General features: G+C 41.4%; 1 protein-coding gene across 1 annotated transcript in view; it reads right to left on the bottom strand.

Annotated features, from left to right (window-relative positions):
- The window catches only part of LOC148855146 (putative clathrin assembly protein At2g01600), a 39082-nt gene that overhangs the window by 5902 nt on the left and 6358 nt on the right, over positions 1-26822 (bottom strand). Inside the window, exons 4-7 of the mRNA XM_088986489.1 lie at positions 10237-10375; positions 9970-10097; positions 864-956; positions 677-727 (exon numbers count right to left, since the gene is read on the bottom strand). Coding sequence (XP_088842615.1) covers positions 677-727; positions 864-956; positions 9970-10097; positions 10237-10375 — 411 coding nt within the window. The remainder of the gene's footprint in view (positions 1-676; positions 728-863; positions 957-9969; positions 10098-10236; positions 10376-26822) is intronic.

Genomic DNA, 26822 nt, shown 5'->3' with positions numbered 1-26822 from the left:
CCCTTTTCAAATGATTAGGGCAATAGGACCCAGAATAACATCCCTTTGAAATGATTCCTTGATGTCATGATTGTGATACTCAGATCTAAAAATGTCTTTGACTGGAGATACATCTGATCCACCAAATTTTTATCCAGTTTATATTCATTGTCCACCTAATTTTACAGACACACTAAACATTTTTAATAAATTATTATGATTTGAGTTTGTTGTCCTGGTGTTGCAAAGTTATCATTGCATGCTGTTAGTGTCACATTATTTGGGAAAATAAATGTACTTACACCCTTAAGTATACCTTGCTTCCTTACATGGAGATCATGTATTATTGTTGAATTCAAAATGCGTCCATGTACTGATACCAGGTTGGTAAACCCATCTTGAACAAATTCCTGTCTCCCAACTACCTAAGAGGGCGAATATATCCAACTCCTATGCAAATAATTGTCAAAAAGAAATATAAATTGGTTCAACTCTAGTAATTTCTTTATCATTATTTTGAGATACAAGATGCAGCATATGTTACTCGCACTGTCTTTCAGTCAGCAACTCAATGTGGGAAACCAGATTTGAATATTTCACTTGACATCAGAAGCTTAAAACTTCCCTTGAAAAATTGTGGAGGCATAAAAGATAAAGTGGGCATAATTCATCAAGAAAAGGGATGAAGTGGGCATACCAGAGCAAGGGCATATTGTATTACATAATTGCCAATAGCTGCTCCTTCTGGCTGTAAAGTCAAAATCTAACTTCAGTCTGATTAAGGGGAAAATGGATAAGCAAAACAAAAGATATATTTAACAAAATACTAACTTCAACAAACTGATCAAAAGGTAACATTAATTTTAACAAGTTTCAAAAGGTACCCGGCATCCAATAAGACGATGCAACAGTTGCTGCAAAGCTGGCAATTGCTCCAGCAGTTCTTCACTGTCCAAATCCCTGGTTCTACTGTAGCCCTGATAACCAAAGGTAACAAAAAACAATAACGGATGCAGATCAACAACTGGTGAACTATATTAGGTAGACACTGCAACTAGCAAATCATATCCTGATGACATAAAATGCTACCTTATGACAATGAACACTGGATGGATGCTTGTGCCATAAAATGCCTAGTAGAAACTAATGGACTTTTTTCAATATTGTTCTCCTCCATAAGGTCCAGAAACCATTTTAAGGTTATAGTGACTGTACAATATCTATTTTAATATACTTTGAAATTCAAAAGGAGATCATCATCATCATTATCTAAGCCTTGCTACAACTGTATGGGGTTGGATACATGAATCCTGGTTTGTCATTCCATTCTGTTCAGTGTCATATCCATTCTTAAATTATAAGCACTTAAGTCATTTCTTATTACTTCAACCCATGTCCTTTTCGGTCTTCCCCTGGTTTTTCTAGCCCCTTGACAGATCACTTCTTATGGGCGCTGTAGATGGTCTTCTCTGCACATGGCCAAACCATCTTAGTCCTTTTTGAGGGTCTTAGGTTTTAATCATTAACCAATTATTACTTTCAGGTAAATAACATAAGTAATAACCAGGAAGGTGGCTAATTGGGTTTCTACAAGAGAAGAATTCAAAGGGATACATAATTACATATGGATTTGATCATGAGGCGTAGCAATTGGTATCTGGTGGATGATAATGCTCTGCAAAGGTGGCAACTTTGATTGGTGGCAACTTTGATTGAAAAAAACAATGCAAAATTTTCTGTGGATTGGTTGGAAGGACTCCCAAAAATACAATCTGGTAAGCTGGGATAAAATCTACAAGCCTCTTAAAAGCCGGGGCCTGGGGATTAAAAATTAAAGCTCTTTAACATGGCCCTTTTGGGTAGGTGGTTCTGGAGGTTCTTTACTGAACCAAATGAGCTGTGGAGGAAGGTTATTTTTCATAAATATGGCATCCAAAGCAATGGGTGGGACGCAGCTGATTCTGGCCGCCCTTATGGTTGTGGAGTGTGGAAAGGAATCTTCAAAGCTTTTCTTCAGTTCCTGAAAGGGATAAAGTACAAGGTGGAGGAAGGCAAAAGGTTGAAAATTTGGAAAGATATTTGGTGCTCTAATCTGCCCCTATTGGAGGTTTCTCCAGAATTGTTCTCACAAGCAGTGGATAAAGAAGCTTCAGTGGCTGATTATTTTGTCAGAGATGGGAACTTAGTGACCTGGTCCCCAGTTTGTGTTTTATGTAACAAGGAGGTGGAAAATTCCAATCAGTTGTTTATGCTTTGTGAGTTCTCTCTTGGTATTTGGTATCACTTTTTCAAGGTAATCTCCTATCAGAGCTGCATGCCTAGTTCACTCAAATCTCTTCTCATAACTTGGAAATTGGGAAAATGTGCAAGAAAGGGAAGAAACTTTGGTCGGTTTTACCTCTGGCTGTTCTGTGTCATTTGGGATGAAAGAAATAGGAGGGGTTTTGAGTAGAAATTCTTTCAAGAAGAGCAGCTGATCAATATAATAGTGGAGACTCTTAGGGGATGACCAAGTGTCAATCCTCTATTTGGACAGGATGTTTATTCTTCTACCTTGTTGACTGTTGTATGTACAGAATCCTGTTGTACAGTGAACAGTCATACTTGTATTCATTTTTTTGCTTAATACAATCTTACCTTGCCTTTTGAAAAAAAAAAAAAAGTAGAGAGATAATTTGTTAGAAGCTAAAGGCCAGAATCATAGCTGCTGTGGATGGGTTAACCAACTCTAAGAGCCTGCAATAACTCCACTTGTATATTTAAGTGCACTTTACTCGCTATTTTAGAAAAGAAATTGGAAGTTTGAGACTTAAGAACTGAAATCTTAACCAGAGGAAGATGGAGGGGGAGAGAGGATTCAGAACCGTAGGAAAATGGAGGACTGAGGTGGTGATCGAAGCTAAGACCTTCAAGTTTGAAGAGGAATGAATCAAAGGTAAGGAAGCACTGAAGATTAGAGAGAACACAGGGTAACACTGGTACCAAAGGAGGTCACGGTATGGATGAAAGGCTTTATAGATGGGGCTATCAACTCCGGCAAGGTGAATGGCTGGAAGAATTCAATGTCAGTTCAAGGCAAGAGATATGTAATTGAACTGAAAAGAAATTGGAAGGGGTGGTTCATCATGGTGGACGAGTTCTTTGGAAGAGCTGGGAAACAATTGCTCTGTGTGCCGGAAGGAAGAATGCAGAAAGGGTGGAGGATTTTTGTGAAGGTGTTGCAGTCATTCCTTGTAGCATCGGAAAAAAAGAAGATAGAAGGAGTGGAGGTTACTGGTCAAAACTCCAAAGACCATGGTCGGAAGGATCAGGAGGAGTCAGTTTCGAGTGGAACTACAGGGAGTGCAGAAGCTCAAAATACCTTGACCGCTGGTGCGGTGGTGGCTTGTTCTTCTGTGCATCGAAGAATTCTGGTGGGAGCAGGGACGGATGTTTGGAAGAAAAGAATCAAAAGCCGTTCTGGATGTTGGCGACCAGGAACTAAGTTTCAAAGCTGTAGAGGTGGACGGAGGTCTGATACAGGTCCAAAATTGGAGTCCCATCTGTAATGAAGTTGCAATACAAGATGGTTGTGTTCGGCTGAAGTTTGTAGGTCTCCCCTTCCACCTTTGGCGTGACTCTGTTCTTGAACATATAGTACAGAGTTTAGGAGGAGTCTTGGTGGAAGCTGATAAACGCAGCTTGGTCGCCGTCGAGGTAAAGGTGGCTGGGATTAAGCACGAAGATATGCCTAGGTGCTTTGAGATATGCTCAGATGAAGTCTGGTATAAGGTGTGGGTAGCTACAAAAGTGGAACAGGCGTGGTGGGGAAGAGGACCCAAGGTTGAAGACGATGAGCTGGAAGGGTGGTGGACACATGGAGGGAAGAGAGTGGGCAGTCAAAAAGGGGTGCAGGTGGAATTTAAGGAAAGGTTTAATGGGGTGGCTGGGGTAACCCAAACAACAAGTCATCTAATTAAAGGAAATAATTCAAATGTTTTTGAAAGGATTAAAGCTAAGGCGGGCTCCTTATCTTTTGCTGACGTGCCAAAGAAGTGGAGTGGCCCAGGGTGCAGTTTGGTTCAGTTCGAGCCGATCAAGTTGATATGAGGGTCGGGCAGGCCGAAGGATAAACCGGGGATATTTTTAGGTGACCCACATGCACCAGCAGCAAGCGACCAAACAAGGGAGCCTCTAGTGGGTCCCGCGTCGGAACAGTGAGGAGCTGAGCCCAGGGCGACGCTTCTCAGAAAAGCCAAACCCAAGGTACGCAAGGGAGAGAGCCGAAGAGAAGGAGGCGGCAGACGAAGGATGGGTACTGTGTAGTGTAGATGAGGAAGATTCAGAAGACGGTACAGATGATGGTACCAGTATTGGCAGCGTGAACGATGAAGGCAGCTACGGTGCAGGTGACATGGAAGAGTGGAACATTGCAAGGCTGTTTCAAGGGGACTTAGAGAAGAAAGGGAGGCATGAATTAGGCGGCCAGAAAGGTCAGTTAGAGGAAGAAAGAAGCTCGGGTTCCATAAAGTAGGTGAGGCTGAAGATAGTGAACGGAATAACCCATTCTTAAGACTCCAGATTGGGCAAGCAACAAAAGAAAGGGAAAATCAGGAAAACCTAAAGCAGAGCATGAACACACCAATCAGAGGTGAATTAAGGGTACAGAGGAACGATCGCCATGTTAACCAAGGGACAGATGGACTTCCCAACCAACTCAGGGAGACAGATTTTTACCAACCTCCGGAACTAGAAAGGGAGGCCAGGACCAATCCTATCCCAACCTCTCTCTCAAACCCAAGTAACCGAGTGTCCTTTGTTCCATATTCTGATCCCGACCATTGTCTTGCAGCCCATGTATGTGCAGTCAGTCAAGGTGGTGAGACCTCTAAGGCTCTGGAAAGGGGATTGGAAGTTAGTGGAGAGGTGTGGGAAGGAAGGTAATAGAAATGAGAACGTATGGGAGATTATTGAAAGAATATTTAATGAAGTAGAAGGACATATAAATTGGAGAGAGGGTGGAGAGGAGAGAAGAGGGGAGGGCTCAGGGGAGGGGAGGGATGGAAAGGAGGGCTGGGGTGGAAAAGATAATATGGAGTGCACAAAGGAAGTGGGGGGTATTATCATAAGGAGGAAGGATGGTGAGGAGAGAAGACGGGAGGGACCTAAGGAGAGGAGGATAGGGTTGAAGGGGAGTGTGTAGGAAGGGTAATGAGGGGGGAATCTAAGCAAGAGGATTTGATAGCGGATTTTGTGGGGAAGTTGGGATGCAGATTAGAAAACTTGAATGTGCTAAAAGATGAGGAAGAAGGTTAGAACAAAGAAGAGAAAATTGAATGAAGTTGAGAGATTGAAAAGAGATGTGGAAGGTGACAAGACGTTTGGGGAAAAAGGAGAGAGAAGGAAAGGGGGAAAGTAGTGGTCAAGGGTAGAAGGGAAGTAAGAAAGAAGTGAGAATGAAGATACTAAGTTGTAATGTGAGGGGGATAGGAAGTGCAAGGAAAAGAGCAACAATAAAAGAGGTAATAAAAAGGTTCGACCTAGACATTGTTCTATTGCAGGAGTCCAAGAGGATGGAATTTAATAACAGGTGGGCAAGGAGTGTATGGAAAGCCAAGGGGATTAGTTGGGTGGCTGCTCCCTCTTGGGGTGCTTCAGGGGGGATAGTGACAATGTGGAAGAGGGAAGTGGTTGAAGGCTTGGAGGAACTGATTGGAAGATACACAGTTTCCATGAAGTTCAAACAGGAGGAGGATGGATATGTGTGGGTGCTTACAAATGTCTATGGACCAAATGACTACAGAGAGAGAAAAGAATTGTGGGAGGAATTGGCTGATGTAAGAGGACTGTGGGAGGGGCCTTGGTGTGTGGGTGGAGACTTCAATGTGATTAAATACCCAGAGGAAACTAATAAGACCAATTAGAGGGTGACAACAAGCATGAGGAAGTTTAACAGGTTTGTAGATGCCTTTGAGCTTTAAGGAGATACCGTTGGCCCAGAAGACATTTACTTGGTCAAATCTCCAAGCTAGTCCCATATGTTCTAAGTTGGATAGGTTCCTGTTTTTTGTGGAATGGAAAGAACGCTGGGAGAACTTGACATCTAGACCTCTACCTAAGGTGACCTTGGATCATTGGCCCATAGTGTTATGCAAGGAAGAGAGAAGGAGTGGAGGACCTGCCCTGTTTAGATTTGAAAATATGTGGTTACTCCACCCCGGGTTTACCAAATGAATAAGGGAGTGGTGGAATGAGTGTAATCCATTGGTGGAATGGGAGGGGATGAGATTTCATAAGAAACTACAATTTTTGAAATAAAGATCAAGGAGTGGAATATCCTGGAGTTTGGGAGGTTAGAAGAAAGAAAGAGAGATTTGATAGACCAATTTGAAAGCCTTGACTCTAAAGAAAAAAGGGGAGAATTTGGAGAGAAAGACAATGAACTAAGAAAGGGCTTGAGAAGATAGTTAGAGGATTGCCTACATAAGGAGGAAATAAGTTGGAGGCAAAAATCTATATGTAAATGGTTGCAAGAGGGAGACAAGAATACCAGGTACTTTCATTCTTTGGCAGATGGAAGATGAAGGAGAAATTTCATCTCCAAATTGGTTGTGGATGGAACCGAGTTAACTCAACAAGAGGAGATAGTCGGGGCATGTGTAGAACACTTTAAATCCATTCTAAGAAGGCCTGTAAATGGAAGGGTGTAGGTAGAAGGTTTGGACTGGCTAGATGTAGGGGGGATAATAGGAGTTTGGAAGGGAACTTTGACTTGGAAGAAATTAAGGAGACTGTTTTCTATGGACAGAACAAAAGCTCTAGGGCCGGATGGGTTCACAATGGCTTTTTATCAGAATTGTTGGGATATTTAGAAAGAGGACCTTCTGATGGTTTTTGAGGAATTTCATAGTAGAGGAATTGTTAATCCGAGGGTGAATTCCACTTTTATAGCTTTGATTCCCAAAAAGAAAGAAGCTTCACATCCAAGGGACTTCAGACCAATCAGTCTGGTAAACAGCTTGCACAAGATTATAGCAAAGGTGTTATCTTTGAAGCTGAAGAAGGTATTGCTAGACATAATTGAACACAATCAAGGTGCCTTTGTAAGTGGAAGACAGATTACAGATCAAATCCTCGTTACTAATGAGTGTGTGGAGAGTTTTAAGAAGGATAAAAAGAAGGGAGTGGTTTGTAAGCTGGATATGGAGAAGGCTTATGACACGGTGGATTAGGAATTCTTAAGGAAAGTTATGTCCAAAATGGGGTTCGGGGCTAGATGGTGCAAATGGATCATGGGTTGTATTCGGAATTGTCATTATTCAGTGCTAGTGAATGGGACAGTGGTAGATTTCTTCCTAGCCACTAGGGGTATAAGACAGGGAGACCCCTTATCTCTTTTTTTGTTCTTACTGGTTGCTGATGTTCTGGGGAAATTGATCCATAGAGCAGACTCTAGGAGTCTCATTAGAGGCTGGAGAGTTGGAAGGGAGGGCATCCCACTCACTCACAGTTTGCTAATGATACAATCCTGTTTTGTGAAGGAGGTAACTTGAGCTTCATCAGGAATTTGAAACTGGTGATCCATCTATTTGAGCAAATGTCAAATTTGAAGGTGAACTTTGGGAAGAGTTGTGTAATGGGTGTGAATCTGGAGGAGAGAGAGATTAGGGAGAGTGCAGAAGTACTTGGGTGTGAAGTCTCAGGGTGGCCTTTGAGTTATTTAGGGTTTCCCCTAGGTGATAATCCTAAGAGAGAGAGCTTTTGGAATCTGGTGGTGGAAAGATTTGAAAAAAGACTTGTCTCTTGGAAAAAGAATTACCTCTCTCTGGGTGGTAGGATTACACTGATCAAGGCCACGTCAAATATACCCATTTACTTCCTTTCAGTGTTTAAGATTCCAAGGAAGGTTTGTAGTAAGCTTGTGAGGTTGATGAGAGATTTCCTTGGGAGCCGGGAGAGGAGAAGAGGGACCATAGAGTTGGCTGGAAGGTGGTGACTAGGAGTAAAAATTTTGGTGGTTTGGGGCTTGGGAACATTGGGAAAAGGATTTCGGCCCTTTTGGGGAAGTGGTTGTGGAGGTTTCCTTTGGAGCAGAAGTTATGGGCTAGAATAGTGGCAAGCATACATGGGTTGGAGCAAAATGGATGGGATGCTGGAATCAGAGCAAGGACCACAAGCACTTCACCTTGGAAAGCCATTCATGATCTACTTCCAGTTTTCTCCCCTCTTGTTAGGTATGATTTGAATTCAGGTAATTCCATAAAATTTTGGGAACAAATTTGGGCAGGGGATGCTCCTCTTAAGGACCAGTTTCCTTCTTTGTATGCTCTTTCTGATTTTAAACATGAGCCAGTTTCTTCTTTCATCACCCATTTCTCTTCCAGTTCGGGGTTTGGGTGGAACCTGGGTCTGAGGAGGACTGTAAGGGATTCAAACCTTGATAGTATTTCGAACCTCCTTGAACTTCTTGATAATGTGTTCTTAGACCCTTCCAAGGTGGACTCTAGAATTTGGACCCCTACCCCCACGGGCTCTTTTTCCTGTGCTTCCTTTTTCAAAGTCCTTTGCCAGTCCACCAATCCTACAACCTCCCCTTTCCCGATTAATGAGGTTTGGTGCAGACCAATTTCTCCTATGGTTGGTGGTTTTTGTTGGGAAGTCTATTTGGAAAGATACAACATTGGGGGTTTGCTCCAAAAGAAGAGACCCAATACTTGCATGTCACCTCATTAGTGTGTTCTTTGCAAAGCGGATAGGGAGACTGGTTTTCACTTACTGGTGTCTTGCCAATTTGCGAAGTCAATTTGGGAATGAGCTTTTTCTCTCTTTGGGTGCAGGTGGAACCCTCCTACAGACTTGCAGAGCCTTTATTCCCCTTCTTTTTTCAGGTAGAACATGAAAAGGGGAAGGACTATGTGGAGAGGGCTGAGAGCGGCAGTATGCTGGTCATTATGGGAAGAAAGAAATTCTAGGATCTTCTCAGAAAAAGAGAGAATGGCTGAAGAATTGATGCTCGTGATCCATATAAGGGCTGTATAGTGGCTGAAATCACTTGAGCTATTTACAAACTACATAGTGGAAGACATGTTGAGAAAGTGGGGTGAGATTGCAAATTGCAAACAGATCAAACCAATAATAAGGGTGTCTTGGACTCCCTCACCTGCTGGCTTCTTAAAATTAAATTTTGATGGGAGCTATAGGGCAAATCCTGGACTCAAGGATTGGAGGTGTTTTTAGGGATGAGAACGGGATCATCTCTGCCCTGTTCTCAGGCCCAATTGGTGTGGGGGATTCCCTTAGAGCTGAGATCTTGGCAATTATGGAAGGAGTTCAGAAAACCAAGGAGATGAATGTTAGAAGATGCTTAATTGAAGGGGACTCGGAGGTGGTGATAGGGTGGCTGATTAAAGACAACTGCGGCTTATGGATCTACAGAAATGAGAAGAAGAAATTCAGGTGGCTGGTGCGGGGGATGGAAATCAGGATGGGTTGGGTTAAGAGATCAGCTAATTCTTTAGCTGATGGGTTAGCTAAACAAGGGATAAAAAGGGAAGCAATGTTTTGGACTAAGTTGTAACTTAACTGTTTCTTTTTTCCTTTTCCCTCTTTGGAGGGTTCAAGTTGTATTCGGAAGATAAGAGTGTTTGTCTTCTGTTCTGTAATTAGTATGATGTTTCAATGAGTATAATGAATCTGTTATTGATCAGAAAAAAAAAAAAAAAAATTGGAAGTTTTAGCACTTCTTTACAATTCCAAATTGATGATCATGTCCAAGTAACAATATTGAAGCTGTTGATCGAAAATAGAATATAAGAAACCAAAATAGAACCATAACGAGGATTGTTTCTCAAACAATTATAGGATTCTATGTTATCTTCTTTTCTTTTTGTCTATTTGAGAAAGTTTCCTCCCCATAATTTGTGGTAAACCCAGCTTGTAAGTTTTTCTCTTAGCAATCCTCCATAACAAAAGACTACAATGAGCTAGTTACAACATTACATGAAGACATACCTTCTCCTGTCCTTGAGCAGGTCTTGGCAGACGTTCAGCTTCAACATCATATTTCAAGATCCTAAAGCATTCCAATCTTTCCTCCAAAAATAGTGCATATGTACGAACCCAGGCAGAGCAATCCCAAGCTGAAATAAACAAACATTAGAAAATAAGAACCACATTTTTTATCCTCAACACATTTGACAGGATAAGTCTGTGTTCAAAAAGAAAATTGTATAAAACAATAAAATTCTGACAGACAAATGCAGGGTCTGATAAATTAACCAATAGGGCTTGAATCATCTTTGAAGTTAGATAGCTGGAGAATGCGTCCCCTCTGAGAGAAATTCAAAAGCTCTTCCCGGAAGGTAGGATCACCCTCCCGTAAGGTCCTATGAATAACTATTAGAGTTTTTAGTGCCACCTGTACAGTGCAAAAGAAAAAGCAGCAAGTATATTATTAAAAAAAGTAGCAAATATAAGAGTTTTTTTTATAAGTGAAGTGAAATTTTATCAAGGTAGCATATATAATCAATACAAGCATATCCCTTAAAGAGACACGAGGAACTACATCTTACAATAAAAGGAAATAAAAAACATATTACAATTATGCCCAATACAACTAATTTCTGTTCACCCCTTGCACAAGGAACTACCTCTTCATCTCATCCTAAAACACCATAAAATAGGTTCTGTTCTTGCAGCCATCCTATCACCACTTTTCAGTCCCCTTCAATCTTTGCGTTAGCCATATTCAGTTCATATGCAATCTGTACTCCTTGTAAGGCAGCAAGCATTTCAGCCTTGACAGAATCACCCACTCCCACTAGAGTGGTAAATAAGGCTATGGAATGACCATCTTTATCTCTCATCACCCCACCTATTTCAAAGGGGCCTGGGTTTCCTTGACTGCTCCCATCAAATTTAGCTTCACATAGAAAAGCTTAATTTTTATTGATTGGCAAAAATAAACCTTCCAACTAACCAGCGGAAAAGGAATTTCTATGGAGGGCGAGAGAGGTTTCAGAGCAGTAGGAAGATGGAGGTCTGAGGTGTCGGTCGAAGCCAAGACGTTCAAGTTCAAAGACGAAAGGACCAAAGGCAAGGTTGTACTAAAAATCAGAGAGAATAACAGGGAGACAGTGTTGGTGTCAAAGGAGGTTATAGCATGGATGAAAGGTTTCATAGATGGGGCTATCAACTCTGGTAAGGTGAATGGTTGGAAAAACTCCATGTCAATTCCAGGCAAGAGATATGTAACAGAACTGAATAGAAACAAGAAGGGGTGGTTCGTCACTGTGGTGGAGTTTTTTGGAACAAATGGAAAACAAATGCTTTGTGTGCCGGAAGGGAGATTGCAGAAAGGGTGGATGGCTTTTGTGCAGGTGCTGCAGTCTTACCTTGTAGCTTTGGAAGAGAAGGGAGTGGATGGAGGGAAGGCAACTGGCCAAAAGCTTGAAGACCAGAGTCAAAAAACTCAGGAGGAGGCAGCACCGATTAGTACCTCTGGGAGTGTAGAAGTGCAAGGCCATTTGAGTCCTGAAATGGTGGTTGCTTTCTCTTCTATTCATCAAAGAATATTGGTAGGAGTGGGGAAGGAGGAATGGAAGAAAAGAATGGTGTTAGTGGCTGATAAAGGAGTGACAGATTGGAAGAAGGTTCTGAGTACAGTTGCAGGAGAGATAGATGCTGGGAATGAAACAATGCTGTTCCCTTTTGCGGAGACGAAAGCCGTGCTTGATGTAGGCAACCAGGAACTAAGCTTCAAAGCAGTTGTGGTGGATGGAGGTCTGATACAGGTTCAGAACTGGAGCCCAATCTGCAATGAAGTCGAAGTTCAAGATGGGTGTGTTTGGCTGAAGCTAATAGGCCTTCCATTTCACCTATGGCGGGACCCTGTTCTTGAGTATATAGTGCAGAGCCTGGGAGGTGTTTTAGTGAAGGCTGATAAACGTAACCTGAGTGCAGTGGAGTTACAGGTTGCTGGTGTTACACGAGAACTTGCCGAGGTTCTTTGATATCTGTTCGGATGAAGCCTGGTACAACTGTGTCGGCTGGAGAAAACCAAACAATAGGCAACCTATTTAAGGATATTAATTCAGATGGGTTTGAATTAAACAAAATTAGGGCGGGCTCTTCATCTTATGCTGACGTGACAAAGAAGCAGATTGCTTCTGGGAGAAGAATGGCTTGGTCCGAGTCAATGAAGGTGGTGGGTCGGGCGGGTGGGCTGAAGATTAAACCGGGACAAATTTGGAAGGAGCCACGTAGCAACTTAAAAAGTCACGTGGGTGGGTTGGACGGGTTGGAAAGTGAACCGGGCCACTCATTTAAGGGCCCACGTGACAACTTAAGGGCCATGCAGGCAGGTCGAGCGGGCCTAATACTGAACACAGGTCTTTTTCGAATGACCCACGTGACAATATCACGTGGGTCGGGGTAAGGAGACACAACATAGACCATTACTAGACAGTGAACTTGGTCTATCTTCGTTCCAAATGGCGAGAATGGACGGGGGACGTTCGCAGCAACGGAAGTTGGAGAAGGGGAACTTTCAGTGGGTCCCCCGTTGGAACTATGAGGAGGTTAGCTCCTTGCGACGCTCCTCAGACAAGCCGAATCCAAGATATGCAAGGGAAAGACCAAAAGAGAGGGAAGAGGCGGATGAAGGCTGGGTGCAATGCAGTGAGGAAGATGAAGATTTGGACGAAAGCTCAGATGATGGTACCAGCATGGGCAGTGTAAACGACAAAGGTGGCTATGTCGGAGGTGACATGAATGGGTGGAATATTGCAAGCTTATTTCAGGGTGAAGGTTGTAACCAGACTAATTTCATCTCCAAGACTCCAAAGTGTGCAAGGTACAACAGAAGGGACAAATCGGGAGAACCTGAAGGAGAGTGGGAACACACCTCCTAGGGGTGATTCAGGGGTAGAGAGGAGAGATCACCAGAGTGACCAAAGGACAGAAGTACTTTCCAACCAACTTAGGGAGACAGACGTTTACCAACCTCTGGAACAAGAGAGGCAGGCTGGGAAGAGTCCTTTTCCAACCTTTCTATCAATCCCAAGTAACAAAGTGAATTCGGGTTGTGCTACTAATGTGTCTCCTGTGTCTTTGTTCCAGATTCCGTCCCGGCGCCATGTACTGTAGCCTATGAATATGCAGCCAAACTAGATGGTGGGTTGTCCGAGGTAGTGGAGAAGGAAGTGAAGGACTGTGGGAAGGAGAGGGAAGGGAGGTATAGGAACGAAAAAGTGTGGGAAATCATTGGAAGGGTGTTTAGTGAAGTTGAAGGAATTCTGACTTGGAGGAGGGGTGGGGAGGAAGGAAGAGGGGAGGGGTCAATGGAAAGGAAGGAAAGGAAGGAGGGTAGAGTGGGAGAGGAATGTAGGGAGAGAACATGGATGGAGGCAGGTAACAGGAGAGGGGGGATGGTTGGAGAGGAGAGAAGAGGGGTGGGACCAGAGGCGAGGAGGGAAGGGTAGGGGGTAGAGTTGGAGGGGAAAGTGCAAGAAGGATAGGGGTGGAGGATTTGGTGAAAGAGGACATGATAGCAGAATTTGTGGGGAAGATGGGGTGTAGGCTAGAAGATCTGAATGTGTTGAAAGCAGGTCTACAGAAGAGGAAGGAGATAAAAACAAAGAAGAGGAAGTTGAGTGAAGTAGAGAGACTGAAAAGAGATGTAGAAGGGGATAAGAAGTTTGGGGCAACAGAAGATAGAAGAAAAGGGGGAAAGTAGTGGGTAGGTAGAGAGGGAGTCAAGAAAGAAGTGGAGTTTAATAATAGTTGGGCGAGGAGTGTATGGAATGCCAAGGAGATTAGCTGGGTGGTTGCTCCTTCATGGGGTGCTTCGGGGGGATTGTAATAATGTGAAAGAGGGATGCGGTTGAAGGCCTGGAGGAGCTGATTGGGAAGTATTCGATTTCCATGAAGTTTAAGCAGCAAGAGGATGGTTATGAATGGGTGCTCACAAATGTATATGGACCAAATGACTACAGAGAGAGAAAGGAGTTGTGGGAGGAATTGGTTGATGTTAGAGGACTGTGGGATGGGCAATGGTGTGTGGGTGGGGACTTTAATGTGATTAGATACTCGGAGGAAACCAATAAGATTAATCAGAGGGTGACAAAAAGCATGCGAAAGTTTAACAAGTTTGTGGATGCCTTTGAGCTTAAAGAGATTCCATTAGCCCACAAAACATTTACATGGTCAAATCTCCAATCTAGTCCCATCTACTCTAAGTTGGATAGATTCCTATTCTCTTTGGATTGGGAAGAACATTGGGGAAATTTGGCTTCGAGAGCTCTCCCAAGGGTGACCTCGGACCATTGGCCCATAATGATTTATAAGGAGGAAAGGAGTGGAGGACCCGCCCCATTTAGATTTGAAAACATGTGGTTACTCCACCCTAGGTTTACCAATAAAGTAAGGGAGTGGTGATATGACTGTAACCCAATGGTGGATTGAGAGGGGATAAGATTCCATAAGAAACTACAATTTGTGAAAGCAAAGGTCAAGGAGTGGAATCTTTTGGAGTTTGGGAGGTTAGAAGAAAGAATGAAAGCGTTGATGGACCAACTTGAAAACATTGACTCTAAAGAAAAAAGAGGAGAATTTGGAGAGGAAGATAAGGAACTCGAGAGAGGCTTGAGAAGACAGTTAGAGGATTGCCTACATAAGGAGGAAATAAGATGGAGGCAAAAATCTCGGTGTAAATGGTTGCAGGAGGGAGACAAAAACACTAGGTATTTTCACTCTTTGGAGGATGGAAGGAGGAGGCACTTTATCTCCAAATTGGTAGTAGGTGGAGTTGAGTTAACACAACAAGAGGAGATAGTTGGGGCTTGTGTTTAAATCCATTCTAAGAAGGCCAGTAAGTAAAAGGGTGTGGGTAGAATGTTTGGATTGGCCAAATGTAGGGGTGGAGAACAGGAGAAGGTTGGAAAGAAGATTTGATTTGGAAGAATTAAGGAGGTTGTGTTTTCTATGGATAGAACAAAAGCTCTAGGGCCGGATGGGTTCACAATGGCTTTTTATCAGGACTGTTGGGATATTTTGAAAGATGATCTTTTGTTGCTGTCTGAGGAGTTTTTCAAGAGAGGAATTATCAATCCGGGTGTGAACTCTACATTTATAGCTTTGATTCCAAAAAAGAAAGATGCCTCCCACCCGAAGGACTTTAGGCCAATTAGCTTGGTTAATAGCATGTATAAAATCATTGCTAAGGTGTTGTCATTGAGGTTGAAGGAGGTTTTGCCAGACATCATTGCACAAAATCAAGGAGCTTTTGTGAGTGGAAGACAAATCACTAATCAAATCTTAATTGCTAATGAGTGTGGAGAACTTTAAGAAGGCTAAAAAGAAGGGAGTGGTCTGTAAGTTGGTCTTGAAAAAGGCTTATGACTTGGTGGACTGGGAATTCTTGAGGAAAGTTTTGATCAAATTTGGGTTTGGTGGTAGATAGTGCAAGTGGATCATGGGTTGTGTCTGGAATTGTCATTATTCAGTGGTAGTGAATGGGACAATGGTAGAGTTCTTTCCAGCCATTAGGGGTATAAGACAAGGAGACCCCCTCTCTCCTTTCTTGTTCATACTATATGCGGAGGTCCTGGGGAAATTGATTCACAGAATAGACTCGAGGGGTCTCATTAGAGGTTGGAGAGTCAGGAGGACGGAAACCCCCCTCACCCACTTACAGTTTGCTGATGACACAATTCTATTCTGTGAAAGTGGCAATGTGAGCTTTATCAGGAACTTGAAGTTGGTGATACAACTGCTTGAGCAAATGTCTAACTTGAAGGTGAACTTTGGGAAAAGTTGTGTAGTAGGGGTGAATATGGAGGAGGGAGAGATCAGGGAGAGTGCATAAGTGTTGGGGTGTGAAGTGTCAAGGCGGCCATTGAATTACTTAGGGTTACCATTAGGTGACAACCCTACGAGGGAGAGCTTTTGGAACCCGGTGGTGGAAAGGTTTGAAAAAAGATCGGTCTCTTGGAAAAAGAATTACCTCTCTCTTGGTGGAAGAGTTATACTGATTAAGGCCACGCTTGCTAATTTACCCATCTACTTCCGGTCTGTGTTCAAAATCCCAGTGAAGGTATCTAACAGGTTGGAGAAGTTGATGAGAGACTTCTTGTGGGAGCCGAGAGAGGAGATGAGGGATCATAGATTCAGCTGGGAGGTAGTGTCTAGGAGTAAAATTTGTGGTGGTTTGGGGCTCAAGAATGTTAGGAGAAGGAATATAGCTCTTCTAGAAGTGGTTGTGGAGGTTCCCCTTGGAGAAGGAGAAGCTATGGGCTAGAATAGTGGCAAGTATACATGGGCTGGAGCACAATGGTTGGGATGCTGGAATCAAAGCTAGGACCACAAGCTTTTCTCCTTGGAAAGCCATTCACGATCTGCCCCTCTAAAAGACCAGTTTTCTTCTTTGTATGCTCTATCTGATCTTAAAAATGAGCTAGTTTCATCCTTCATTACCCTATCCTCTTCTAATTCTGGGCTTGGGTGGAATTTGGGTCTCAAAAGGGCCTCGAGGGATTCAGACTTTGCTAATATTTCGAGCCTTCTTGAATTTCTTGATAATGTTGTCTTAGACCCCACAAGGGCGGACTCTAGAATTTGGACCCCTACCCCAACCGGCTTCTTTTCTTGTGATTCCTTTTTCAAAGTCCTAAGCCAGCCCACCAGTCCTGTAACCCCCCCTTTCCCTGTTGATGAGGTTTGGTGCAGAGCAATCCTTCCTAGGGTTGGTAGTTTTTGTTGGGAAGCCTATATGGAAAGATTCAACACTGGTGATCTACTCCAAAAGAAGCGACCTAATACTTGCTTGTCACCCCATTGGTGTGTTCTATGTAAAGCGGATGGGAGACTGGTTTTCACCTACTGGTGTCTTGCCATTTTGCGAGATCAATTTGGGAATGGGCTTTTTCCCTCTTTGGGTGTAGATGGAACCCTCCATCAGATCTGTAGGGCCTTTTTTCCCCCTTCTGTCTTCAAGTGGCGTAGGAAAAGGGGAAGGACTATGTGGAGAGGTTTGAGGGCTGCAGTATGTCGAACAATATGGGAAGAAAGAAACTTCAGGATATTCTCAGCGGTTGAGAGAGGGGTGGAAGAACTAAAGGCTCATTCATTTTAGGGTTGTACAGTGGCTGAAAATCTTTGGAACTTTTCACAGGTTACACAGTGGATGACAAGTTGAGGAAGTGGGGTGAAATAGCAAAGTGCACATAGACCAAGTCAGTAATGAGTGTGTCTTGGACACCTCCACCTGCTAGGTTCATGAAATTAAATTTTGATGGGAATAGTAAGGGGAACCCTGGACAATCAGGGATTGGGGGTGTCTTTAGGGATGAGAATGGGGTCATTTTTGCCTTGTTCTCAGGCCCAATTGGAGTGGGTGACTCCCTTAGAGCTGAGATCTTTGCAGTTATGGAAGGAGTCCAGAAAGCCAAGGAGATGAACATCAGAAAACTCTTAATTGAAGGGGATTCGGAGGTGGTGATAGGGTGGCTGAATGCAGACAGCAATGGCTTATGGAGGTACAGTAATCATAGGAGGAAATTTGAGTGGCTGGTGCGGGAGATGGAAGTTAAAATGTGTTGGGTCAAAAGACCAGCCAATTCTCTAGCTGATGGTTTAGCTAAACAAGGGGCAGAAAGGGATTCAATGTTTTGGGCTAAGTTGTAATTTTTTGTCTCTACCTATTCTTTTGTTTTCTTGATTGTACTTGGAAGATAAGTGTGTTTGTCTTCCTTATGTAACCTCTTTGGTGAATTAATGAAATTGTTATTGATCAAAAAAAAAAAATAGCTTCACATAACCTTCAGCAAGAGGTAACTATGCTGTATTTATTTTTTTCTTCTTCGATAAAATCCTAGCTACCTCCCACTAATTCCTTCATATATCATCAAGGTTGAACTGTGAGAAGTGATCCGAAGTTCTAATCCAATGAATCATCATTGCCATCACACATTCTCTTACTACATCTTTGCTTCTCTCCTCTGAAAAAAAATTCTTGCATTCCTTTCTTCCCGTGAAGTCCAGACCATTGCTCCACATAATTTTTCCCATTTCTTAGGCCAAACAAAGGTAGAAGGATCAAAAAGCATGTCCACCTCCATTGACAGATTCCACAAGCAAACAAAGAGAAAAACTACTCTCAAATATATACGGCAAAAGGGCAAGAGATTAGCAAGTGGTAACAATTCTCTCCAATGGATTTACAAAGAATGCACCAGTTTGGGGACACACATAGAACGGGTCTTCTTTTCTGCAAGTTATTCATAGTGTTAACCTTCCCATGAAACACTTCGCAACAGAAAGCTCCTATTTTGGGTGGAACAAGTCTACACCAAACTTCCATGAAAGGAAAAATTTGAGGGGGAGAAAAAGATCAAAGAGACTTAAAAAAGGACACACAAGACTAAGGTGCTACCATGTGAAATCAAAAAATTGGCCCATAGAGTACTTAGGTCCCCCGCTAGGTGGGAATTCAAGACCTGAGGAGTTTTGAAAACCAGTATTGGAGAGGTTTAGGCCCTGTTTGATGATTAAGTACTTGTTAAAAGAAGTACCTGTGAAGTACTTCTTAGAAGTACTTATTTTAACAACCACTTAAGGTTGTTTGGTAACCCACTTTTCAAATCACTTATGTTTTTAAGCACTTATTGGGGTGGGAATGTTTGGTAAGCTACTTTCCCCATAAGTGCTTATATTAACACAAATGACAACTTTAGCCCTCGTTTCACTCATACATATATATAATGATCAAAATGTTTGCTTGAGGTCAAGAAAGTTTTTCCTTTTATTCATAAAATTGATTTCATGTAAGCAAAAAATAAATACTTGTTGCCTCTTCACTTAAACCAGGCCTCAACATAGTGACGATGTGCAATGCCCAATTCTCCTTTGCAACCGCAACCGAGCATCATAAGATCAGAAGGAACCTCGGACAGGCAATCTAAGACAGAACCCAAATGACAGATCCTACAAGCCTTCTCTCCCTCCCAACTTTCACCGCTGAATTCTCCACCACATTTAACACCGATGACACGTGTATGCTTCTCCAGTTCCACAAACACCTTACTTGTCTCTAGCACGTTGTCCTTAGCTTTCGAACCCCCACCTTCTCCACTTACACTTTCACCCTCTGCAAGTGCTATCACAATTACAATTTGAAGAGCTGGATCAGTCTGACTCGACGAAGAATTCTCAACGACCCCCTGCCGATCACGTATCACTTTATCCATTACTTTCTCACTCACCTGAACATCTTCTAGCTACCTCCCTATTCAGAAACCAGAACCTCCCCAGCTGCAATGTTCTTGTTCTTCCGTGCATCCAAATTGATATCTAAACCCCTCAATCAACAAACAACCCCCTCGACCCCTCCCCCCAACATAAACACCTCCTTTGCAAATCCAAGCAACTCCCAACTATCAATTCCTTAATAAATTCCAATTGTTGGACCAAAGACGAGCACTTACTGATCCAAGCAACTCCCAACCGTGTTGCATAAGCTACCTGCAATCTTAACCCACAACGTAGAGTATCTACAAGGCCATGCCGAGTTCTTGAGATCCTCCGTTGGTTTAACCGACCATGAAATCTTCAGAATCGTCCTTGTCTATCCAAATATCTTCAGTGTCAGCAAGGAGAGGAAATTGCATCCGAGAATCGAGTTCCTTAACAATGCGGGTTGAGTTCCAACGATATCTTCAAGTTCTTGATCAAGGCGCCACTGTTTCTAAGTTCCTGATCAAGTTCCAAAGATATCTTCAAGTTCCAACGACAAACATCAGATTTCACGGAACCAGTTCGGCCGGAGGTTCACCATCGGCTTTGGCAACCCAACCAGTTTGACCAAACGACAGGTCCGCCAGCCACTTTTCCTCACTGCCGATCGTCTCCGATAGACCTGCAACTGGTGCGCCGCTACCTGGGTTTGATGTTCAAATGAATGGAGGAGGTATAACCCTCGCGCGGGGTATTTTAAGCATTACAAAAAATTATTAGTTGGAGAAGTACTTCTTCAAGAAATACTTAAAAAAAGTACTTCTTCCCCACTTTTTTACCAAACACACAAAACCACTTAATAACAACTTAATGTGTAGTCCCAGCTCTTTTAAGTGTTCTCAAACACTACCTTAATTTGGCATCCTAGAAAATGAATTATATCTCAATTGGGTGGAAGAATAACCTTAATCAAGGCCACTCTACCAAATCTTCTAGTTTATTTCCTCTCCACTTTCCACATCCCTGTTAAGATTGTTGGGTAGTCAAAATAGATCATAAGGGATTTTTTATGGGAACCGGGGGTTAAGAAGAAGGCTCACTTGGTTAATTGGGAACAGGTTAGTAGGCCAAAAGAGAGGGGGGGACTTGGGTTAGGTAATTTGGTACAAAAGAATCTAGCACTCTTAGGGAAGTGGATGTGAAGATTCCCACTAGAAAGTGAAAGGCTCTAGCACAGTGTCATTAAAAGCATACATGGGCATTCAGACTTTGGTTGGGATGCAAAGGTAGCTTCTAATAAAACTTCAACCTCCCCTTAGAAAGCAATATATAAGGTATACCCCTTCTCCCTTAATCTCATTTGGTATGACGTAGGAAATGGACTAAAAGTCTTGTTTTGGGAGGATCTATGGTTAGGAAACACTCTAAAAGTCCAATATCTCCTGCTCTATGCACTCTCTATTTACAAACCTGAACCTATCTCAAAGTTTGTAGCTTTCTCTAACTCGGGTTTAAGTTGGGACTTTGGCTTTAGAAGAGGGCTCAGGGATTCAGAATGTGAATCTCTCATAATTTTGTTAGCTAAACTTGAGTTAGTTTACCTGGATAAAAATTTGGAGGACAATAAGGTGTGGTAAATATCCCCAGTCGTCTTTCACTTATGCTTCCTTTTTCAACTTTTTAACACAACCTAATACCTTGAGGGTGAATTTCCCAGTGAAAGAAATTTGGGGCAAGCCTATCCCTCCTAAAGTTCAGGCCCTCTGTTGGGAGATCTTTTTTGGAAAGATTAACACTTGTGATGTGCTGCAGAAAAGAAGGCCAAATAAATGTCTTTCCCCTTACATGTCTTCTCTCTACTTGAACAATGGTGAAAAAATTTCCCATATTTTTATTTCCTATTCCTTTGTGCTTTGTATTTGGGAGCATCTTTGTTCTCTATTTGGGTAAAAATTGATTCCTCAGGATGCAGCATTTTATTCCATATTCTTAAGACAACCAACGAAAAGAGGAAAACCACTTTGGAAAGCAATGAGAGAAGCTATGGTTTGGACTATTTGGAAAGAAAGAAACAAATGCCTATTTGACAATAAAATCAGCCCCCTTCAAGAGTAAATCTCAGACATCACTTACCTCTGTAACCTCTGGGATGTCAACTTGGATCTCTGTTCAGAGGTCTTTCAGTCAATCACCTAAACAGAGATGCTTACACTTTTCTGTTTCTCCCACACCCTCAACAAGCAATTTTGAGACAGCCAGTTGTTATCAACGAAGAAGTGACAACCCTAAACTTTGATGTAAGTGCTTCAGGCAACCCCTTGTTTAGCTGGCATTGGATTTTTTTTTTTAAGAAATGAAATGGGCAATACTTGCTGGACTTTCAGTGGTCCAATTGGTTTGGCCGACTCTACAAAAAAACCTGAAGTGATGGTGGCTCTTACAGAAATCAGAATAGTGAAAATCCTGGAAGTTCAGAACTTAATAATTTCAGGAGACTCAGCAAATACCATAAAATGGTTAAGGGAAAAGGAGAGGGGACCTTGGAGACTGAACCATTACTTGGCAGAGGCTAGGGACTCCCTTAACTGCCTAAATGCAAGACTAACTTGGATTCCTAGGGAACTAAATCACATAGCAGATGGATTAGCCAAGTGGGGTGTGTTTTTGGAAGAGCTGTATAGTGATAGAATTCCTCCTTTGTAAGCTTTGGGGTTCTACCCCTGCTTTGTACATCCTTTCATTTACTATTTCTTTCTATAATGAATTATAATTAAACTTTCCTCAAAAAAAAAAAAAGAAATTGAAGAATTTTCAATGACAATAGTAGGACTCAGGCAGAAATCATTGATTTAGTTAAACTAAAAGCTGCACACTAGGTGAAAACATTGGATGACTTCCAAAGTCTTTCTTTTTGAAAAGGTAAAGTAATTTTATTAAATGAGAAAATAGAGTACAACGGACCCCCCAAGGAAGCACCTTGGGCAAGGATCAGCCACCCACTACACGACATTACAACTCAAAAAAGCTCCTAGACCTCAACAAAGCCCCTAGGCCAAAAGTCTGAAGCCCCTTTGCAACCAAAACCCAAGAGACCAGCTTTCCATGCAAAAAGGAAATTAATACACTCAAATCTTTGGAAACATTCTGGAACAACCGCCTATTCCTTTCCACCCGTATGGTGCTAATCACTGCAGCCAGGATAGAATTCCACACTACTGGCAAGCTTAGAGAGGCCTTGAAGTTGCCAACCCCACAACAGCTCCAACACTAATCCAGGCTAAACCCAGGGCTGAGAAATAGTGCCACCAACTATGAGAGGTGACAGAGCAATGGAGGAACAAATGGTGACTGTCCTCCAAAACTTGACCACGTAGCACACATAACTGATCCTGGACTTGAACAACTCTTTTGGCCAAATTAACTTTAGCTAGACACCTATCTGGCACCACTGCCCACACCAGAGCATTAATTTTCGAGGGGGAAATCAGATTCCAAATTTTGGGCAGGCACATCATCTAGGTTCCTGTCTGACAGCTTGAGGGCAACGGTTTTGACTGAAAAAAATGCCATCAGCACTCCAATTCTAGCCCCAACTGTCTTCATTATTCAAGTCCAAAGACTGAAGAGAGATCAGCTCAAGCAGCTCAGCAAACTTGGCAATCTCCCAATAATCCTGAAAATGTCTTCGAAATGAAAGACATCAGAAAACAGAACTACCACTTAATTTGTAGCAATTTGCTACAGCTGCATCCTGGTTCTTGGCAATCTGATATAACTGTGGAAATAACTCTCAGAGAGGCCTGCTGTTGCACCAAGCATCTTTCCAAAAAGTGTACCTTTCAACATTTCCCAATTTAGGACTTAACCCTCTGCTAAAACTTGGAAGAGTGTCCATAATTTTCTTCCATAAAAGCAACCTAGGGAGGGCAAAGACAAGATGGTTATCCAGTCTCTTCTATCAGTGTTATATTTGGCTGCAATTAAGTCTCTCCACCATCTCCCTCTTTCCACCCCAAATCTCCAGATCCATTTTCCCAACAGAGCATTGTTAAAAGTCTTGACTCTCCTAATTCCCAGGCCTCCTTTATCCTTTGGAGCACAAACTTGATCCCAATTCACCAAATGAATCTTCTTTTCCTCCTACCCTTTCCACAGAAAATCCCTTTGCATCTTTTCTATCCTTTATGCCACTTTCACTGGAATTGGAAAGAGAGAAAGATAGAAATAAGGCAAGTTAGGGTTTTCAGGATGCAAGCTTCTTTTCCAAACACTCCAAAACTAGGTCCCAGACCAGAGATAAGGTTCATTCCCTAGAGGAAGACCCAGGTACTTGGTTGGCAGAAAACCCACTTGGCAAGTCAACATTTCAGCCAAAGCTTGTATATTTTCCACATTTCCCACAGGAATTAAGCTACTCTTGTTCCATTTATCTTTCAAGCCTGCCACCACTTCAAACCAACTTAGGACACCCAACATCACTTCTAGCTGATCGCCTGATCCAAGGATTAAAGTATCAGTATCGAGTATCATATCGGACAACTTGGATACGGATACGGATACAAATACGAATACGGACACGAATACGGATACGGATACGCTTTGGAAGCGCATGGATACGAATGAAAAATATGGAAATGCTTGGACATGCTAGGGAAACACATACAAATTCCGTAAATATATTAATAACACTAAATTTAAAATCAAATAGCCACAAATAATGTATAAATACATAGAAAATGTACATTTTAATGGTATACATGAAAAATATATTACAACCAATATGTTGGGATGCATAAATATCATACAATTTTATAGATAATGCACCAATCAAGAGTCTAATACACATAAAATATGCACATATTATATTTTAATTATTATATCAATTATTTTCTATTTTACTATTTTTTACTTTTTACATTAACAAAAAAGTCAACCAAATATTAAATTCTAATATGTAAATTAAAATATCAAGTAATAATTTATAAAAATATATAATTTCAATTTAAATATATCAAATTTGTTAAATTTTCTAAGATATATATTGCAAATTTTTAATTGCTAGTATAATTATTACATTATTAATATTTTTGTTTCTATAGCTTTTTTAAAATTGAAAACCATTTTTTGTATAAATGTTGATTAGTAGAGATGAAAGATTCTATTTAATACTATATTCTCAAATATTTTGTAAACATTTTTATTTTTGTAAATATTTAATATGTTGTTATTTAATGTAAGGTAAATTAAAATATTAATTAATGATTTGTATATATATATATATATTATATTAATTTTAAGTACTAAAATAATTATTCTATTATTAATATTTTATTTGCATAAATTTCTTGAGATTAAAATCATCTTTTGATTTTAATGTGAATTTGATAGATTATTTATTCCATTAGTTTATAAAATATCAATTTTGAATATTAATTTTTTTAATTTTTAGTTAATTTGTTAAACATAAATATGTATTATTTATTTGGATTACATGTAGTATTTAGATATAATATTAAATAAAAGTTATTGTATTTCAATTATTAACACAAGAAATAAGTTGGTCTAGTGGTTTAGAAGTTGATTTATAACACAAGCGGGTGTCGTGTTGGGAGACAAGTTCAGATCGCTCCAGCATCAAATTCAATTTTTTAGTAAAAACACACGGCATACCGGTTCGTATCGCATTGTATCGGCCCGATAAGCATCGATATGAGCTGATATGCACCCATATCAACCCGATATGCTCCGATACACATGACTGGCAGGATACACCTCTAGTCGTAGCATATCATGTGCTAGGTAAGGTTGATACTAATTCTTGAGCTGATCTTCCTTAGCATCAACAAAACATAGAATATCATTGGAAAATTGCAAAAGCTGAACTCTTTCCCCTTCAAGAACCACTTCAAACCTTTTTCCAAATCCCCACCTCCCCCACTCGAAGAATGAAATTAGTTCGGGTTTCCATCACATAAATGAACAAGAGAAGGGAGAGGGGGTCCCCTTGTCTTAGCCCCCTAGAGCTTTTAATGAAACCCATTGGTTGCCTATTTACAAGGACTAAGAATTTAGGCGAGGTGATAATACTTTGATCCAGTTTCTCCATTTTTTACCAAAATTCATTCTATCCAAAACAAAATCCAAGCATCTCCAATTAATGTGATCATAAGCCTTCTCCAAATCCAACTTACATATCGGCCTTGGAGTACCCTCCCTTTTCCTTGAATCAATCATAGCTTATTTGGCACCAATACACTGTCCAGTATTTGTCTACCCAGCCACAAATGCAAATTGATTTTTTGTTACCACATGTTCAAAACCTTTTTAAGCCTCTTGACCAGGACCTTAGCCAAAATTTTATAAAAACTATTCAATGGACTGATTGGCCTAAAATCCTTAATGTTAGTGGCTCCTTCTACTTTCAGAATTAAGGAGATAATGTAGCATTTAAACTCCTTTCTGCTAAGGTATTTCAATGGAAATCCTGGAAGACCTTCAACACATCATCCTTCACCACCTCCCAACAGCTCTTATGGAAAAGATTAGTGAGACCATCTGGACCTAGAGAATTTTTGTATATAGGTTCTTTACCACCTGCCTGATTTCATTTTCAGAAAGGGGGCTTCCAAGCCCCTTTGTTGATTAGTTGATAACCTTTTGAAATTTGGACCCACCAGCAGAGGTCTTCTTGCCCATCCTTAAGCAAATTAGAAAAGAATCTGGTGGCAATGTTTTTCATCTTTGGCCAGTTCTCCCTATCAAATCTTCATGCTCAAGCCTTCCTATATCCTATTTCTTGCATTTGCCATCTTATAAAAGAAATTGGAGTTTTTGTCCCCTGCTGTAAGCCACTTCACCTTTGCCCTTTGTCCCCATTTCAATTCATCCTTGTAGGCTAGATTGTCTAGAACCAATTTAACTGACATTCTTTGTTTCCTCTCTTCTTCTGTAATAAAACCTCTTTCTTCAGCCAGATCCACCTCTTTAATTAAACCTAATTATTTTCTCTTTTCTGCCTCTGATTTACTCTACTTCCAAGTCTTTTTGCTGAATGATATTTTGAGAACCTAGCTGGATGTTGATGTTTCCACAGATATGTTGCTGAATAGCTGGATGGAAGTGGCAAATTCTGCTCCTGCTTGCTCTTCTATTTGTCCCGCATGGTCACCACCAGGCTGTGGCTTTACAAAGCTAAACTTTGATGGTAGTAGTGAGGGAAATCCAGGTCCGTCAGGTGTAGGAGGGGTCTTCAGAGATGAGGATGGGAGGGTGATTGCAATGTATTCAAGTTTCATTGGGGTCAGGGACTCTCTTAAAGCTGAGGTTTATGCTGTACTGGAGGGTATAAGGAAGACTAAGGAACTGAATATACAAAAGTTAGTCATTGAAGGGGACTCGAAGCTGGTGTTAAGATGGCTACAGAAAGAAAATGGACTTTGGAAATTTGTTAATGAGAGAAGGGAGATTAAGTGGCTAACTAGAGGGCTGGAAATCCAGTTTCAGTGGGATAAGAGAACAGCAAATGCATTTGTTGATGCTTTGGCAAAGCAGGGGGTGAGAAGGGACCAATTGTTTTGGGCTATTTTGTAATTTTTTTCTTTGTTGTCCTCTTGGAGAGAGTTAAAGCCTTTTTA

Source organism: Nelumbo lutea, chromosome 4 (assembly GCF_056320005.1).
Source record: "Nelumbo lutea isolate HS-2025 chromosome 4, American lotus-T2T, whole genome shotgun sequence".
NCBI lineage: Eukaryota > Viridiplantae > Streptophyta > Magnoliopsida > Proteales > Nelumbonaceae > Nelumbo > Nelumbo lutea.
Note: the sequence above shows the minus strand (reverse complement) of the source record. Positions and strands in the feature narration are given on the sequence as shown.